A 15,516-nucleotide genomic window follows, 5' to 3' on the forward strand; every position below is an offset into this window, starting at 1 on the left:
TCTTTTGCGCGCCAAGCCATTCGTGCATTTATGAAATTCCAATGTTGCAAGGACAATATCAATTCTGCTTACCGTTTATTAAAGGGTTATGGTTAGGTTTAGGGTTAGGGTCCGTTGATCGGCAGACAGAAGCGGTTTCTCGCAGCTTAAACTTAGAGTCCCCCGAGAGCAGCCATTTGGCTTTTCTACCTTTAAAACCCGCCTTCCAACCAAATGGCTGGTAGGTGTTTAGCTAGGCTTTAGCTTCAGCCAAGTGGAAGCTAAATTGGCTAGTCATTCATATGTAAATTAGGTTGTTACCTGAGAATTCTGGAGGGGAGTGGGGGTGTGTGAATGAGGGGGTGGGGGAGCTGCTAAAAGCTGTGAACTTCCTTTTGTGTTTGTCTTGATGCATTCTCAATCATTCAGGGAAATAAATCTTCAAAAGTCACCAACTTGGAGTGTTTCAGTTTGCCATCTTAGGGAGAAATCAACACACATGGGTGTATTTCCTTTGTTGCTGAGATTTATTGCTAAAAACAGTACAAAAAACCAACCATTTGTACACATATTTACAAATAATAATAAAAAGTGAGTGAGTACATTTCAACATTTTCAGCAATCACTCACAATCCTGGCACTGCCATGGTATCTGTAGTCTGCATTTACCACATGTGTATCTGTAGCAGTGAACACATCGCACAGTGGCATGATTGTTCTTGCATTTGTGTTTGACCTGACACATGGCTCTTTTTCCAGGGCTAGGTGTGGAGGGTTGTGTCCGAAGCAACTGTTCTTTTCTTGCCTTCTTCCCAGCTTCCCAACACTACCAAAAGGAAGCCAAACACTGTCACCCTTTACAACAAAACAAAGTGTGGCGTGGATGTGATGGACCAGATGCTTCGGGAGTACACTGTCCGCAGAGGAACACGGCGCTGGCCAGTTGCCGTGTTTTACAACATGATTGACATGGCAGCACTGAATGCACATGTGCTGTATCAAGCATGCACCGGGACGAAGGAAAGACGGGTGGACTTCCTGGTGGAGCTTGCAAGAGAGTTGGCTCACTCTCATGTAGTTGAAATGTACTCACTCACTTTTTATTATTATTTGTAAATATGTGTACAAATGGTTGGTTTTTTGTACTGTTTTTATCAATAAATCTCAGCAACAAAGGAAATACACCCATGTGTGTTGATTTCTCCCTAAGATGGCAAACTGAAACACTCCAAGTTGGTGACTTTTGGAGATTTATTTCCCTGGATGATTGAGAATGCATCAAGACGAACACAAAAGGAAGTTCACAGCTTTTAGCAGCTCCCCCACCCGCTCATTCACACACCCCCACTCCCCTCCAGAATTCCCAGATAACAACCTAATTTACATATGAATGACTAGACAATTTAGCTTCCACTTGGCTGAATCTAAAGCCTAGCTAAAAGCCTACCAGCTATTTGGCTGGAAGGCGGGTTTTAAAGGTAGAAAGGTAGAAGGCAGGGCACTGCTGCTCTCGGGGGACTCTAAGTGTTAAGTACAGTCTTTGGTTTTACGGCGTTTTTTCCTGAAGTCGCAAAAGTATGACGTCACAACATTCTGATTGGTCACTTGCAATGTTGATCCTGGAACAACATTTAGTATGATGATCTGGGAACAACTCCAACACGACAATATCATATCATGCACCTACACACATCTTCAGGAAGTGGGGTAGAACTGTCACATTCCTGATATCAAACCACTCTGGAAGCATAGATAACGACAGAAGCATCTTACATAGGCTATGGAGAAAAAGGATTGGATTGTTGTACCGGGGTCCAAAGTCCTGGTTTCACATGAAAGTGAATTTTACATTTCTTTTGTAACTCGGCTCCTTTTGTCTGGAGGAAGAATGGAGAGGCTTTGAAGTTCAGTGTGAAGGTTCTGTAGTCTGTGATGACTATGATGATTATTTGTTGGCCCACAGTGTTTTATCAAGTCAGCATAGCATCAACCAGGACTTTTTTTAGAGGAAGATCAGAAACAACCTGGGCTTCAATAACAGCTCAGCAGTGCCAGAAGCTCATCATTTTAATACAATATAGATGCAGTTATTCACTGTAAAGGAGCCCTAACCAAATGCCGAATATGTAAATGAAGGTACTCTTCAGAAGAAAAGATTTTTTTTGCAATCTTGGAAATAGAAAAAAGAGAGATATAATCCCTGATGTGTCAATAGATTAATAAAACTCACTGTAACCCACTCTGCAACACATAACAAAGATTTACCAGTACCGATGCTCTCCCAAATAACCAGAGACTTTGTTTTTAAATGGTAATTGCTTGGCATCCAGTCACAGGCTAAATGGAATGTGGTCAATGTGTGGCCTTTAATTAAGCCCTTCCACAGGGGAGAATTTACTGCTTTGGAAGGAGAAAAGAATACGTACATGGTATTTTCCCCACCCACTTAGGCCAGTAAGTCATAAAGCATGTATGCTGTGGGTACACAAGGGAATTCCTGCTTTACTGATGCATACAACAGCATTAACATAATGCACTATATCTCCAATGGGATGACACAGAGTGGCTAAATTTGAAAAGACCTTGCCTCAAAGGGCAACACATATGATATGATACAAATATGTCTTGTGCCCCATTTCTTTCTGACTCAGCTATGAGCTCTTTTTGTGATTAGATGAAGGTCTTTTCTGAGGGCTACTATGGATGAGCTGATAGTGTGTCACAATAGGCTAGGTTGTTCTTCTCAAGTCCTCAACAATAGTTTCTACTATGAAAATATTTTTGAAATGCCCCAAAATTCTAAGGAGATATTTTTCTTCAAACGTTTGCAGAGATTCGTGCTGGTCTAACGGGCAGGGACCGCCGTGTATCATTTACAGTTTTTGCCCGTTGCTTGAACACCATGAACCCATGCCTAGACTAAAGTAACACAAGTTGAAGCTTTTGTTACCATACCTCAAACACATGTACCCCTACCTTAAACAAAAGCGCTGCTTTGCACCCCAGTTCCAATTATGCAACACACCTACTCCTTTATGCAACACACATGGTCCTGCATGCTACACTCCATTTCATACATAAGACACTTCGCTCACAAAATGAAATTTCAGGGTGCCATTCGGAAAACACATGTATCCAAAATACAAAACACATCGGGTAATTGCAACCACTCAAATACACACCTGAAGGCACTTACTTGCAAAACCGAACACCAATTAGCCAACTACAAAAAGCCCTCAGCATAGCCATTTCAAGAACTTTGCAAGCATGGATGGAGGGAGAGCAAGAGGAAGAGGAAGAGGAAGAGGTAGAGGAGGAGGAGGAAGAGGAGGAGGAGGCCGAAGAGGCCATGCACGGACCCATATTTCTGATGAAATAAGAGCAACTTTGGTGGACCATGTCATCAACCATGGCCTGACTATGAGGGAAGCTGGGCAGAGAGTCCACCCACATCTAAGCCGCTTCACAGTGGCATCTGTAATACGAACATTCCGACTAGAAAACAGGTATGTCTTCACCTCCATACCTTCTGCTCTACTCAGATGGTTTTATAGCACTGTTCTACAGTATATCACATTACCATATCAAGTGTACGGGGTGCTAATGCTCCTTTTGCAGCCAAAGTGGCTGATTCCTTATATTGAAGTACAGTGTTGTACAGTGGATGACACAGTACATACAGTAAAGTACTGTAAGAAAAATAAGCAAACCGATGACAATATGTCGTTGTATTTCTCCAGAATGACTCGAAGACCTTCTGGGGGAGGACGGCAACGCCTGTTCACACAACAGCAGGAACTTGCCGTTGTGGACCTAGTGAGGGCAGACAATGCCATCCGTCTCCACCAGCTATGACGGAAAATACTTGCAGACAGGCGAGTGTTCAGCAACATAGACCATGTGAGCATCACCACCATCAGACGCATCTTGGGTAAACACAGCATCACCATGAAGCAGCTCTACAGAGTCCCATTCGAGAGGAACAGTGACAGGGTCAAAGGACTTCGAGCTGAATATGTACGGGTACGTGTAACTGTCCCTTACATTTACAATAGAGTATTGGTGAAGTCCAGTAGCAGCTGAATATGTACCATATCAGTACCACTTGGATCTATTCTGAGAGCTACACAGGTACCTGTGTGATGGGGTGAGGGTGCTGTATGTGTAGCACTGTAGTACAGTGATATGTTCCCCTTTTTTTCAGAGAATCTTGGCCATGGATGGAGCTGCACAGCCTCATGAATACATTTTCATTGATGAAGCTGGATTCGACCTGAGCAAAACAAGACGACGGGGTCGTAATGTAATTGGCCAAAGGGCAATTGTGCACGTCCCAGGGCAGCGCGGGGGAAACATCACATTATATGCCGCCATATGCCTTCGAGGGCTTCTGCACCATCATGCAATACTAGGTCCATACAATAGCCAGCACATACTCACATTTCTAGATGCTCTCCATGATATAGTTGTACAGAACAGACCAGATCAGCCCAGGTTTGTGGTGATATGGGATAATGTCAGTTTCCATCGGGCTGCTCTGGTCCAGGCCTGGTTCTCCAACCACAATCAATTTGAAGTGGTATACTTGCCCCCTTACTCACCATTTTTAAACCCTATAGAGGAATTTTTTTCGGCTTGGAGATGGCGTGTATATGACCGCCAACTACATTTCTCCCACAAAACGCTACGTCCAGATGAACAGAATCAACTTTTGGAGATGTGTCTTGTCATGTTTTCCTGTTTATTTTGAAAGTCCAGTTTTCATGTCGTTGTGTTTTAGTTTACATTTCCTGTGCATCGTTATGTTCATCCTAGTCAGCTGTTTCCTCATGTGTCTCCACTTCCCCTGATCACCTCATGTGTGTATTTAAGTCCTTTGTCTCTTACTGTTCATTGTCAGGATGTCTGCGAATTTCCCTCATGTCATCTAGTCACAGTTATAGTTTTACCTTTTGTTATCATGGTCAGTCATAGGTTCGTCATAGTTTATCATAGTTATGCTTGGTGTTTCATAGTTTCATGTTTTCAGCCGAAATAAAGGCTCACCTTCAGTTTGCAAACCAGCTCCTTGCCTCCAGTGTCTGCTTTTGGGTCCGCTCCAACAAACACACCGATGCACCCCGCCGTGACAAAGATAATTATAGTTATTAATATTTTAGTAGAAGTAGTGGTATTTTTTTCCTAATTAGAGGAAGTGGTGTGAATTCCAGTCCATTTATAGATCTTTTGGGATGTTTTAGCATTATTTATACTCTTTGCTAGTGTTATTACATTCTGGAATTTATTATTTAAATTATGCTACTAGCAACCATTACTAGCCCCAATTTTGTATATCTGAGCTGAGTGTGTCAAAATAGGATAGGTTGTTTATCTCATATTGCTAAGATGTTATTGAAGCCCAGGTCACTTTTGATTTTTGGCTCAGATGTCCTTCCTCTGGACAATGCCCCACAGATTCTCTATGGGCTTCAGGTCATAGAGGCGGATTGGCTGGCCAGTCAAGCACTTGGTAGTAATTTTGACACATTTTTGTCTGTTTTATATTTGTCTATGTTTTACAGTTTTTGCCCGTTGCCTGAACACATTTTGCAAGACTTTGCTCATTGTGCCAAAACCCTAAACACAAGTAAACATGACACAACACTGGGAAATATACCATTCACATCTGCACCAAATTGAAACTCTACTCTCAAAACCTAAACTCTGCTATCAAAACCTAACATTCCTTTGTCAAAATGTAACTCTGTTGACAAAATGACACATACTTGCATCATATGCAAACACTTACAGAGCAGGAGGAACACACTAGTCTACTTTATATAAAGCACTGCAGTCTTTGATTTCCATTGTTCATTCAGAAGGCATATTTTCAGGAGACACATTTGCAAACAACCAAAAAAGCAAATAGACCTACTCAATATTGTACATTGCAGTACTATGAATTCAGATAAAGCAAAAAAAAACAAAAACAAAAAAAACCCCATAATACAGTAATAGAAAAAACACTATACTGTAAACAAAAAATCATGACAATTGTGCATACGTGGGCTCATGGATCCCGCCGTCTGTTGGGGTCTGGCCACAGGACCTCATCAACTTCGCAAGCAATGTCTTCTCCCGCTAGGCACCGGGGAAAATATCCTCTTCCATGTCAAAACCATCCATGGATTGCTGTCACCTGAATGTCGCCGCAGGCCTGTTCCATTGCCTGCAGAAGAGGCATGCAGGCATGTAGTTGGCGGTCATATACACGCCATCTCCAAGCCGAAAAAAATTCCTCTATAGGGTTTAAAAATGGTGAGTAAGGGGGCAAGCATACCACTTCAAGTTGACTGTGGTTGGAGAACCAGGCCTGGACCAGAGCAGCCCGATGGAAACTGACATTATCCCATATCACCACAAACCTGGGCTGATCTGGTCTGTTCTGTACAACTATATCATGGAGAGCATCTAGAAATGTGAGTATGTGCTGGCTATTGTATGGACCTAGTATTGCATGATGGTGCAGAAGCCCTCGAAGGCATATGGCGGCACATAATGTGATGTTTCCCCCGCGCTGCCCTGGGACGTGCACAATTGCCCTTTGGCCAATTACATTACGACCCCGTCGTCTTGTTTTGCTCAGGTCGAATCCAGCTTCATCAATGAAAATGTATTCATGAGGCTGTGCAGCTCCATCCATGGCCAAGATTCTCTGAAAAAAAGGGGAACATATCACTGTACTACAGTGCTACACATACAGCACCCTCACCCCATCACACAGGTACCTGTGTAGCTCTCAGAATAGATCCAAGTGGTACTGATATGGTACATATTCAGCTGCTACTGGACTTCACCAATACTCTATTGTAAATGTAAGGGACAGTTACACGTACCCGTACATATTCAGCTCGAAGTCCTTTGACCCTGTCACTGTTCCTCTCGAATGGGACTCTGTAGAGCTGCTTCATGGTGATGCTGTGTTTACCCAAGATGCGTCTGATGGTGGTGATGCTCACATGGTCTATGTTGCTGAACACTCGCCTGTCTGCAAGTATTTTCCGTCGTAGCTGGTGGAGACGGATGGCATTGTCTGCCCTCACTAGGTCCACAACGGCAAGTTCCTGCCGTTGCGTGAACAGGCGTTGCCGTCCTCCCCCAGAAGGTCTTCGAGTCATTCTAGAGAAATACAACCACATATTGTCATCGGTTTGCTTATTTTTCTTACAGTACTTCACTGTATATACTGTATCATCCACTGTACAACACTGTACTTCAATATAAGTAATCATGGTATGTTTCACAGAAACTACCACTTTGGCTGCAAAAGGAGCATTAGCACCCTGCAATACCCTGTACACTTGATATGGTAACTGTAGAACAGTACTATGAAAACCATCTGAGTTGAGTAGAAGGCAGTGAGATGAAGACAGACCTGTTTTCTAGTCGGAATTTTCTTATTACAGATGCCACTGTGAAGCGGCTTAGATGTGGGTGGACTCTCTGCCCAGCTTCCCTCATAGTCAGGCCGTGGTTGATGACATGGTCCACCAAAGTTGCTCTTATATCATCAGAAATATGGGTCCGTGCATGGCCTCTTTGACCCCCTCCTCCTCTTCCTCTTGCTCTCCCTCCATCCATGCTTGCAAAGTTCTTGAAATGGCTAAACTGAGGGCTTTTTGTGGTTGGCTAATTGGTGTTCAGTTTTGCAAGTAAGTGCCTTCAGGTGTATATTTGAGTGGTTGCAATTACCCGATGTGTTTTGTATTTTGGATACATGTGTTTTCCAAATGGCACCCTGAAATTTCATTTTTGAACGAAGTGTCTTATGTATGAAATAGAGTGTAGTATGCAGGACCATGTGTGTTGCATAATTGCAACCAGAGTGCAAAGCAGCACTTTTGTTTAAGGTATGGGTACATGTGTTTGGGGTATGGTAACAAAAGCTTCAAGTTGTGTTACTTTAGTCTAAGCATGGGTTTATAGTGTTCAAGCAACGAGCAAAAACTGTAAAATCTATCAGTTGAGCCCTTGGATCCAGGATTTGCTGAATTACATTATTTTCTGCTTCCACGATTACAACCATATTCTTCAAATTTGTCCCCTTGTTTCATGATGGTCCATCAGCCATCAGTGAATAACGGAAACATTTAATTATCCCAAACTGATGATCAGCATGCCAGTAGCAGAGTAGCAATTACAGTTTTTTCTGAATGCTTAAACCCTAACTGTGATTCCTGTAGCACAATCTCGAAAACTATTCAGACTTATAGCAAAACCACTCACTGAGTTTGCAAAACTAAAAGCACAAAAACTGCTTTGCACTCAGTTTGCAATTTTGTAACACACACTTTGCAAAACTGTAGGCACAATTCACTGCACAACACTCAATTACCAAATTTCCAACACACTCCTAGCAAAAGTATACACATGTATGGCTATCATTAACACTAACTTGCCAACTGTCTGGCACACTTTCACATGTGAAAACTTTTCTAGATAATTAGTTCACTTTGCAATCAGCCTAAGCACTATAATACAGGTAAGCTGTGTGTGCGGAGTACAATGGAGGGAGCAGAAAGAGTGAGAAGTAGAGGAGGCCGAGGAAGAGGACGTGGAGGTGAAGAAGTAGGATGAAGAGGACGACAAGGACAAGGAGGAGCAAGAGGAAGACGAGGAGGGGGGAGAGGAAGATGAGGAGGGGGGAGAGGAAGGGTAGGAAGAGTAAGAAATAGAATTGCTGATGACATCAGAGCTACAATAGTGGACCATGTAATCAACCGTGGAATGACCCTGAGGGTAGCTGGCCAACGGGTCCAGCCTAACTCGAGCCGCTACACTGTAGCAAGTACCATAAGGACATCTTGAAATGAGAATCGGTTAGTACAGTCACTTCGCACAAAGATTTGTAGCACTGCCATATGCCAATGAGAAACACACCAATACCATTGATGTAAAAATACTGAAATTGTTACTTTACAGAATTGCTAGATGACCAGATGCTGGGGCAGAGGAAGCATGTTCACTGCAGACCAAGTAACCCATATAGTCATTATGGCGATTGCAAATAATCCTATTCTTGGAAATGAACACTTGTGTTTGTTTTGATGTGTTTGAATAAACACCAGTACTTGAAGTTTGGATCCCTCTATGCTTATGGATCTATGACAGAAGTATGAGCTCAAACTGACATAGCCTACCTTGTGCACAGAGAAAGCAAAAGCCAGATGTGTTTTGTATTCATACCATCAGTGTGCAGTTGGCGCATTGTGTGCTTAGTAGATGTTGGCTTGTGTGTACTGTTTGATACGGAAACACCATTTTTACGAAGGTGTGAAGAGTTAATCTAGCTGTGTTTGCTTTTGCAAGAGAACTACAATGTTTTGATTATTGGGTGACAGGTTTTCTTATTTGTGTGAAGAGTTTTGCAAAATTAGCAATAGTTACAATAAATGTGCTTAAGCAATCAGAAAAAACTGTAAGTGGAGAAATACTAGATAGACTCTATAGAAATGTATTTCTATACCTTTGTTTCAGGGGTTGTCTAGTGTGCTCAAAGTGCCTTAGTTCCATCGTTTCTCATTGAGATGAATCCAGGTGTGGCATAACTTCAATGAAAAAACATTTTAAGCATGGCACTAACAGCAGACACTAAAGTAGACTTTGGCTAGGATTTACTCAAATTGCAAAACAAAAGGAAAAAAAAATTGTCCAGTGTAATCCAGTGGGGTAAACTCTTCTGCAAAAACCTTAACACTTTTGATTCTACAGTTTTTGATTGATAATATAATTAAAAAATCACCTGAATTAAAAAGCTTGGCCAGTCTATGACATGGGAAATTGTCCATATCTACAGTGGGGATTAAAATATGAATGAAAAATAAAGGCGGAGTGTTGGAAAAATTGTTGGTTAAACGTATTACATTAGGACAATTTTTTAATAGATCCTAATCTGAAAAAAGCTTTGACCTGATCAACTTGCCTACTTAGATAGAATGGTCAGAGCTGCAATCATCTTTCTATTATTGTCACAGATTTTATTGCTAATGTATTATCTTATTTAATAACAACTTTTTCAGACTCCATTCTCTACATCACACATGTTGTACAAGCTGTTCACGAAGATGAAGCTCCTGTATTACAGTGATAAATCGCTAAAGCTCTTTCACTTGCTAATGCTAGCTGTGTTTCCACACAAAGGGCATAACGTAACTGACCTCAGAGCAATGAAAGCTGAGCCAGCAGCAGCTTGTCTTGCAGACTGATCTCCCATCAATTAACCGTGAAAGATCAGAGGTTTATCCACAATGTACAAGTGCAATCACCAGAAAATGCTCCTGGACTCAGATTGTCCAGAATTGAGACAGCTGCAGTTTCCTATGAACACAAAACAAGTGCAGCTTTCAGCGCAATAGCCAACTGTGGCTACAAGATGGCAGTAATGTAAAGGATAGATGCAAACAGGCGAGACGTTTTATGACAACACTGTCCAAGATGAGGGAGCGATTGATTTGCTTTGGTACCTTTTATTAATATCTATTTTTAGATTTGTCAAGCCTTTCTTGTCCTGACAGAACACCACTAGCTAGTGCTGTTCCCACAAATGGACAGAAATTATCCAGCCTTCTCTGAAACAAACGTCCTGATTAGAACTGGATTACAAAGTACTCTCACAAACAGGTCTACACCTATTGTAGCCCATGTTACATATGCTGATCAGAAGTTCCTCTTTCTGCTATATTAATGGGTGTCTTAAAGCTTACTACTGTACATCTACATTAAGAGACTCCTTTACCAGCAAGTCAGACTCCACACAAAGTCACACTTGTCATTGAGTGGGGGGTATAGAACCCAATTTGGAATTGTTCCAGTGTGTCTATGGACATAAGCTTAAGTAAAAGGTGTTCTAAATTACCACAGATGTCATCTGCTCCACAGACATAGTGTTACTATTCTTCACACTGTCCATCAATCAGTTAATTAATCTTCTCCAATTCAGGAATACTAGGTGGGGGAGGGGGAAGTGGAGCCTACGCTACTACGCTATATGTGGAGATGTGGAGAACATGTGAATATCACACAGAAAAGCCCCAGTCAGATGCGGATTCAAACCCAGGACCTTCTTGAAATAAGGCAACTGCACTAACCACCACACCACCATGCACATGAACTCTATGCTATGGGTTTGCTGTTACAGAAGTAGACATCATATGCTAAGAGTCATAATCAACAGCCTCCTATTAGTATATATATTCTTTTGTTAATAAACAGCCTTTTGTGTGACTGTGTTTTATATGGAGAGAATAGCAACGATCACATCCACGATCACAACTCTACTCAGGTTCCTGTTACTAGATCTCAAAGATTCATGTTTGTTTGAATAAAAAAAAAACCACTTCATATTAATTTTCCCATTTTTGTAGTCTAAGTGCCAGTTGGTGCTGGTAAACTATATAATCCTTTTCTGGTTTGTGTACATTTTGTGGGGGGCAGGATATATTGAAAAATAACTAATGTCACTAAGATCTCTGGACAAGTACTAAGGGAAGGTTTGCAGTATATGCTGACTCATGAGTGCCCATATGCACTTGAAGACTTGAGAGTAGGACAGGCCCCATACATTTGGCAGGAATGAACCTCAGATTCTGTGAGTTTGCAGATTGGGATTGCGCCACTGAAGAGCAGGTGCATTCATTGAAATTTGCTGTGACGAGTTCTAATACTGCGCCAAAAAAAAATAATGCCATGGCACCTGCGTCTCATGATTATACACATGGTTTCCTTTGGCACAGATGTCTTGATGCACCAGCATCTACAATATTAAGTCCTTGAGAGATAACTGTCGCCCTAAGATCTGAGATGGCAGGAACTAGCGCAGGTTATTGGCTGGTTGGAAGGTTGGTGGTTTAATTCCTGGCTGTTGCTCCAGGATGCATGCCAAAGCATCCTTTGGCAAGATACTAAACCATCGATTGTAACTGTGTGTGAATGTTAAATATAAAGCACTTAGGCATAGAAAAAAGTGCTTTTGTGAATGAGGCATGTTGTTTAAAGAGTGCTTCAGTGGAGTAGAAAAGCCCTACACAGGAACCAATTAATTTACCAAGACAACCTGCCATTTGGTCTTGTTGGACCTTTGCTCCCTTTAGCATGTCTATACCAATTCTAAGAAAAGGATGAATCAAGGTCATTTCTGAGAACTGCAGTCCATGTTAGTGTCCATCCAAATATAAAGATATATCAAGAAATATCTTTATGCACTTCTCAAATGTCCATTTAAATTGTCGAGGATTTTGGCAATATGAATGTGAATAACTGGACAACTTACAAAGACATACTTTAAAAAAAAAAACATCAGGGAGGTCTGTGCTGAATGATCCATTTACACCACCATGCCTGGCCTGCACAAACCACTCAGCGTGAAGCACTGCACAAGTTGGGTTTTCCCCATTCATGAAGCTAACACTGACTCATTTCTCCAAGTGCTGCTGGTCATTCAGCCACCTGCGGGAGCATTTTACAACTATCATGTTGCCTCCCCGGTTCCCAAAAATAACCACGGGTCACCCCTCTCCTCCCTCCCTCCACATCCATCCTTCCTCTTCAACCCCGCCACATGGTTACAGTTAAGTACATAAATCAGGCGCCACCGCTGGTGTGAGAGCTGTAGAGGCAGACAGAAGGCATACACACACATACTCACACACACATGCACATCCCACTGCCGCGGCTCGTCGCTGCTACTGCAGCCGGTGCAGAGCAGGAGACTCGCAGCATTCTCTCCATCACACGCAGGCGGAATGGCTTGAGATCAGACATCGTGGACTCGTCTCGTTCGGCTCACGCACTATGATTTTGTGACTGTCTGAGTATGCGTGCGTGTATGTGCGTGCGTGTATGTGCGTGCGCGCGCGCGCGCGCGTTAGCCCGCCTTGCCGCGAATTGCTGCAGTGCTGTTTTCCAGGTGTGCGAGTGCGTGTGTGTGAGAGTGTGTAAGCGTGTGTGCATGTAAGAGTGTGTGCATGGTGTTGTAGCCTGGTGTAATTCTCTTACGAATTGTACTAAGCCGGGGAACGGAGTCTGATGTCACATGTGCTTCATCGGAGGAGACGGGGCATCTGCAAGCTGGATTTTGTGGAGGATGCTGCGGCAAGTGATACACAGAGGGCTCAAGGCTTCGTTCTACTGGCTGGGCTTATTCGTTAGCAGACATCCCGTTTTCTTCCTCACCGTCCCTGCGGTGCTCACCATCATTTTCGGATCTACAGTGCTGAGCCGATTCAAGCCGGAGACGGACCTGGAGGTACTGGTCGCCCCGACTCACAGCCTCGCCAAGATCGAGCGGAGTCTCGCTAACAGCTTGTTTCAAATCGACCAGTCAAAGCACAAGCTGTACTCGGATTTGCACACCCCGGGCAGATATGGCAGGCTGATCCTGCTCGCCAAGTCCGGGGGGAACATCCTGGAGCTGGCCGATCAGGTCCTGCAGGTCCACAAGCAGGTGTTGGATCTGCGCGTCAATTACAAGGGATTCAATTTCACGTTCGCGCACCTCTGCGTCTTGAGCCACAGGGACAAGCGCTGCCTACTGGATGATATCATCACCATCTTCGAAGACATCAGGCAGGCTGTGCTTTCCAACAGCACTTTCCACAAGGTGCCCATTAGTTATCCGAACACAACATTAAAGGTGAGGGTTTTTTTTTCTCTCTTTCTCCCTCTCAGCCAGGCCCTTCACGTGCGCATACACGCTCCCCAAACCCATCTCCATCAGAGCAGCAGCCCCAGCAGTCAGCATGTGAAGCTCTGAGGCTGGCCCTCGGAGCTTGCTATAATTTCTGAATGAACAGAAAACACTTGTATACCAGACTGTAATTTGGGGCTGCACAGTGCCTCATATATCAGCCAGCGAAGGGGAAGCCTCTCCATAACACACACACAGCCGGCTTTCCAGTTTTCACCCTCCCTTTTTGGTGCAGGTGAATTGATTGGCTGCATGCCGCTTGCCCTGATCTGCTCCTCCACCTTCACTCACTCACATCACACACACACACACACACACACACACACACACACACACACACACACACACACACACACACACACACACACACACACACACACACACAGGGATATCCTGACTATATGACTTTTTTTTTTGATGCAGTGTCTCCCTCCTGGCTGCACAATCATTGGCCACAGTAGCTATGGCCTTACAGGTATCCCATCTTGGTTGCCTGTAGCTTCACCTGTACTGGATCTGCAGCTGTATTTATTACAGGCCACCCACCACAACATAAAAAAAGAATTCTAGATGCAACATGTAGACATTAAGGTATATTGGAGCTCAGAAGGCTCACATATATATGAGCTGTAAATCTGCTGCACTCTTGCATGATTTTCAATAAGGAATATTCATTTCCATTTGTTGTTGATAGAGATTAGCACACTTTGCAGTATTGTCACTCCACAAGGCAGGCAGTGGAGTGCATTGTGGGTTCAAAGTATAGACTGGATATAAAAAATGGACAGATCACTCTGACATCATCTATTAGTTAGCAAATGACTTGTTGTAAACATTCAAGCTGAGCGTTTTGGTTGTCAACATTAGTGACATCTTAGTGTTTTGAAACTGGTAATGTCAAGTCAGCATTAGTATTATGGCCACAACCATGCTAATCAGCTAATGCTAGCTTTGTTAGCAAGCCATATCAATAAACATAACTACCGCGATGCACAGACATAGAAAATGCTAATTAACACTAAATAATAGACTAATTCTGAAATTTCACTCATTAAAACTGCAGACTTTGGCTTTGAGTATTTGTCAGGTATTTCCAATAAAAATCTCTATAACAGCACAAACATGGTGGAGAGGTCTATCTCCCTAAATATTGGACTTCGAATAGATGTGCATATTGGGTCTGTTGGTCCATGATCAATTCTGGACATCTATATGGCGTCCAAACTAGGTTCACAATTTGGACGTCCAACCATGGCCTATCTTGGACGTGAATAAGACGTTCAGCATTTGAACTTTACAACTGGGCAATTCTTTTGGAGGTCATGGGGATGTCTATGGCAGGTGCAAGAAATTTACATTGTTAGTAAATGTTATATTTTTTTATTTACAAATATCAGTATTGTGTTATCAACATGATATGCATGAATACAAATTATTTATAAACAAACACAATCTATTAATCTATTATGTGTTAGTCTATTGATTTATTCAGTACCTTTTTTTGTTATTTTACATATTCCTGTTTTTTTAACTGGTTTATCTGCTTCAATTAAACAATTTAATTGTTTGTAACCAGGTTAAATCTGTCATATCTGTGATTCCTGAGATTAGGGACAAAACAGGTTTTAATTTTCTAAAATATAATTTTTGATTTTTCAAAAACATATTTACATATAATTGTTACACAAAGTTTTGGCTGTCTCACCATGTTTTGGTACAATCTCCCAGGTGTAACATTTTTTAATAATTTATGTTTTTGCTGGAGAAGTGCAAGGTTTTTGTCAACACCGTCAGACACAAAGAAATGCAAAAAT

At 42.4% G+C, this 15,516-nt stretch overlaps 3 protein-coding genes across 3 annotated transcripts in view; 2 read left to right on the forward strand and 1 right to left on the reverse strand.

Moving 5' to 3' along the window:
- Positions 1-3,838: 3,838 nt before the first annotated feature.
- LOC113037628 (insertion element IS630 uncharacterized 39 kDa protein-like) lies at positions 3,839-4,910 on the forward strand. The gene is made up of 3 exons (XM_026194898.1): positions 3,839-4,002; positions 4,184-4,662; positions 4,880-4,910. The coding sequence occupies exons 1-3, from the start codon at positions 3,928-3,930 to the stop codon at positions 4,908-4,910; spliced, it is 585 nt and encodes a 194-aa protein (XP_026050683.1). The 5' UTR covers positions 3,839-3,927.
- A 1,112-nt stretch (positions 4,911-6,022) lies between these two features.
- On the reverse strand, positions 6,023-12,792 carry LOC113037325 (uncharacterized). The gene is made up of 3 exons (XM_026194282.1): positions 12,662-12,792; positions 6,855-7,137; positions 6,023-6,673 (listed from the first exon to the last, which is right to left on the reverse strand). Exons 1-3 carry the CDS (start codon positions 12,775-12,777, stop codon positions 6,131-6,133), a joined length of 942 nt encoding a protein of 313 aa, XP_026050067.1. The 5' UTR covers positions 12,778-12,792; the 3' UTR covers positions 6,023-6,130.
- Positions 12,793-13,035: 243 nt separating this feature from the next.
- ptchd4 (patched domain containing 4) overlaps positions 13,036-15,516 on the forward strand; it is a 73,545-nt gene continuing 71,064 nt past the window's right edge. Inside the window, exon 1 of the mRNA XM_026194279.1 lies at positions 13,036-13,648. Coding sequence (XP_026050064.1) covers positions 13,049-13,648 — 600 coding nt within the window. The 5' untranslated portion in view covers positions 13,036-13,048. The remainder of the gene's footprint in view (positions 13,649-15,516) is intronic.

This window comes from Astatotilapia calliptera, chromosome 15, assembly GCF_900246225.1.
Source record: "Astatotilapia calliptera chromosome 15, fAstCal1.2, whole genome shotgun sequence".
NCBI lineage: Eukaryota > Metazoa > Chordata > Actinopteri > Cichliformes > Cichlidae > Astatotilapia > Astatotilapia calliptera.